This window comes from Microtus ochrogaster, linkage group LG9, assembly GCF_000317375.1.
Source record: "Microtus ochrogaster isolate Prairie Vole_2 linkage group LG9, MicOch1.0, whole genome shotgun sequence".
Taxonomy (NCBI): Eukaryota; Metazoa; Chordata; class Mammalia; order Rodentia; family Cricetidae; genus Microtus; species Microtus ochrogaster.
Genome location: NC_022034.1, coordinates 9,572,079 through 9,573,636, shown reverse-complemented (window position 1 = coordinate 9,573,636; position 1,558 = coordinate 9,572,079). Strand labels below are relative to the sequence as shown.

Sequence of the window (1,558 nt, the reverse complement as noted above, 5' to 3'; positions counted from 1 at the left end):
TAGGCTCCCACAAAGCCAGTACGTGCAGTAGGATCAAAACCCATTGCCATGGTTCTTGAGTTCTCAGTAGTCCTCATTGTCTGTTATGTTCAGCAAGTCCGGTTTTATCCCATGCTTTTTCAGACCCAGGCCAGCTGGCCTTGGTGAGTTCCTGATAGAACATACCCATTGTTTCAGTATGTGGGTGCACCCCTCGCGGTCCTGAGTTCCTTGCTCGTGCTCTCTCTCCTTCTGCTCCTGATTTGGACTGACACCTGACATTTTGACTGTATCATAATTGAATGTTATGACCCTCGGAAAATTCATGTCACACATTTGGGCATCAAGAAGTTTTGGTGAGACCTGTGCTAGTAACTCTCCAATGAATCAAGTAACCAAACACACATTAATCTCTCAAAGGCACCATGTCCACGTTCATGATAAAAGTTTTTAAGTGCATTTCCCATGTCACTGTGCCCCCTGCGTGCTGTGCAATTTAAGTCACTTTGCAGGAGTCTGAAAGGTTGTGACTGTGTTGTTGCTGAAGACTCAGGCGGTTAAAGAAGAGCCCTCATTTGGACACCAGATGGCTGTGGTACATGCCGTCTTGTTCCCAGAATGCCATGCATGCTTTCTGTGATCCCTCCTCTGTCTTACCGTTCCAATTGATATTGTGTATTAATAGGCCAAGTTATAAGGTCCTGGATTCTCTGAAACATGTCGTTTTATATTTGTTTTAAGGTGTATTTTGATTACATGAGAAGCTGGATCCAAATGCTGCAGCAGTTACCCCAGGCTTCCCATAGCTTAAAAAATCTGTTAGAAGAGGAATGGAATTTCACCAAAGAAATCACTCATTACATCCGAGGAGGAGAAGCGCAGGCCGGAAAGCTTTTCTGGTAGGAACCTTGTGCTCGGGAGCACCTTCCTTTCTCCCCCTCCTCCTGTACGTGCGCAAGTGTCAGTTATGTGAAGGTGCACGGCCCTGTTTGTGTGCACAGGTTCTCACCTGGGTGGCTTTGCCTCTTGGGGCATTCACAGTGTTTGGAGACAGTCTTGTTATCTTGGTGGGGAGGGCACTGCTAGCACCTGGGCTGCCGAGGGCAGAGTGCATGAATCCACAGCAGGCACAGGGCAGCAACACAATGACCTGCCCACAATGTGGGTCTTGAGTCTGAGATGCCTTCAGTTGGCCTCTTGCTCATCTTGTTGTTAATAAAAGGATGGAGACTTTGAATCCTGGAAGGGGAGAACAGACCAGTGTGTTTGAACTTGGTGGGGGCACCCAGAACCCAAGTCTTTAGTTTTCATTGAGAGTGGTTTGGAAATGTAATTGAATTGTGTCCTTTATAAACTCCTTACATATGTGGAGGAGTAGGAGTGGGACTCAGGGTGCTTGTCTGCTTATTCTGGGGAATGAGCATCTCGTGTTCGGGCCCTCGGTATCCTCTGGCGGGTGCCCTGCGTTCTGACACCCTGATGCAGGATGAGGCCATGTGCTCTGTAGACCCACTGCCCACGTCCTGCTGCCCCATGCCTCCACTTCCTCCTTTTACTTCTCTTGCCCCTTCCTGTGAGG

General features: G+C 48.4%; 1 protein-coding gene across 2 annotated transcripts in view; it reads left to right on the top strand.

Annotated features, from left to right (window-relative positions):
- Window positions 1-1,558, top strand: part of Map3k4 (mitogen-activated protein kinase kinase kinase 4) — a 93,722-nt gene that overhangs the window by 60,681 nt on the left and 31,483 nt on the right. For both annotated transcript variants that reach the window (XM_005363376.3, XM_026787338.1), the window contains exon 6: window positions 721-878. In XM_005363376.3, the coding sequence (XP_005363433.1) occupies window positions 721-878 (158 nt within the window). The remainder of the gene's footprint in view (window positions 1-720; window positions 879-1,558) is intronic.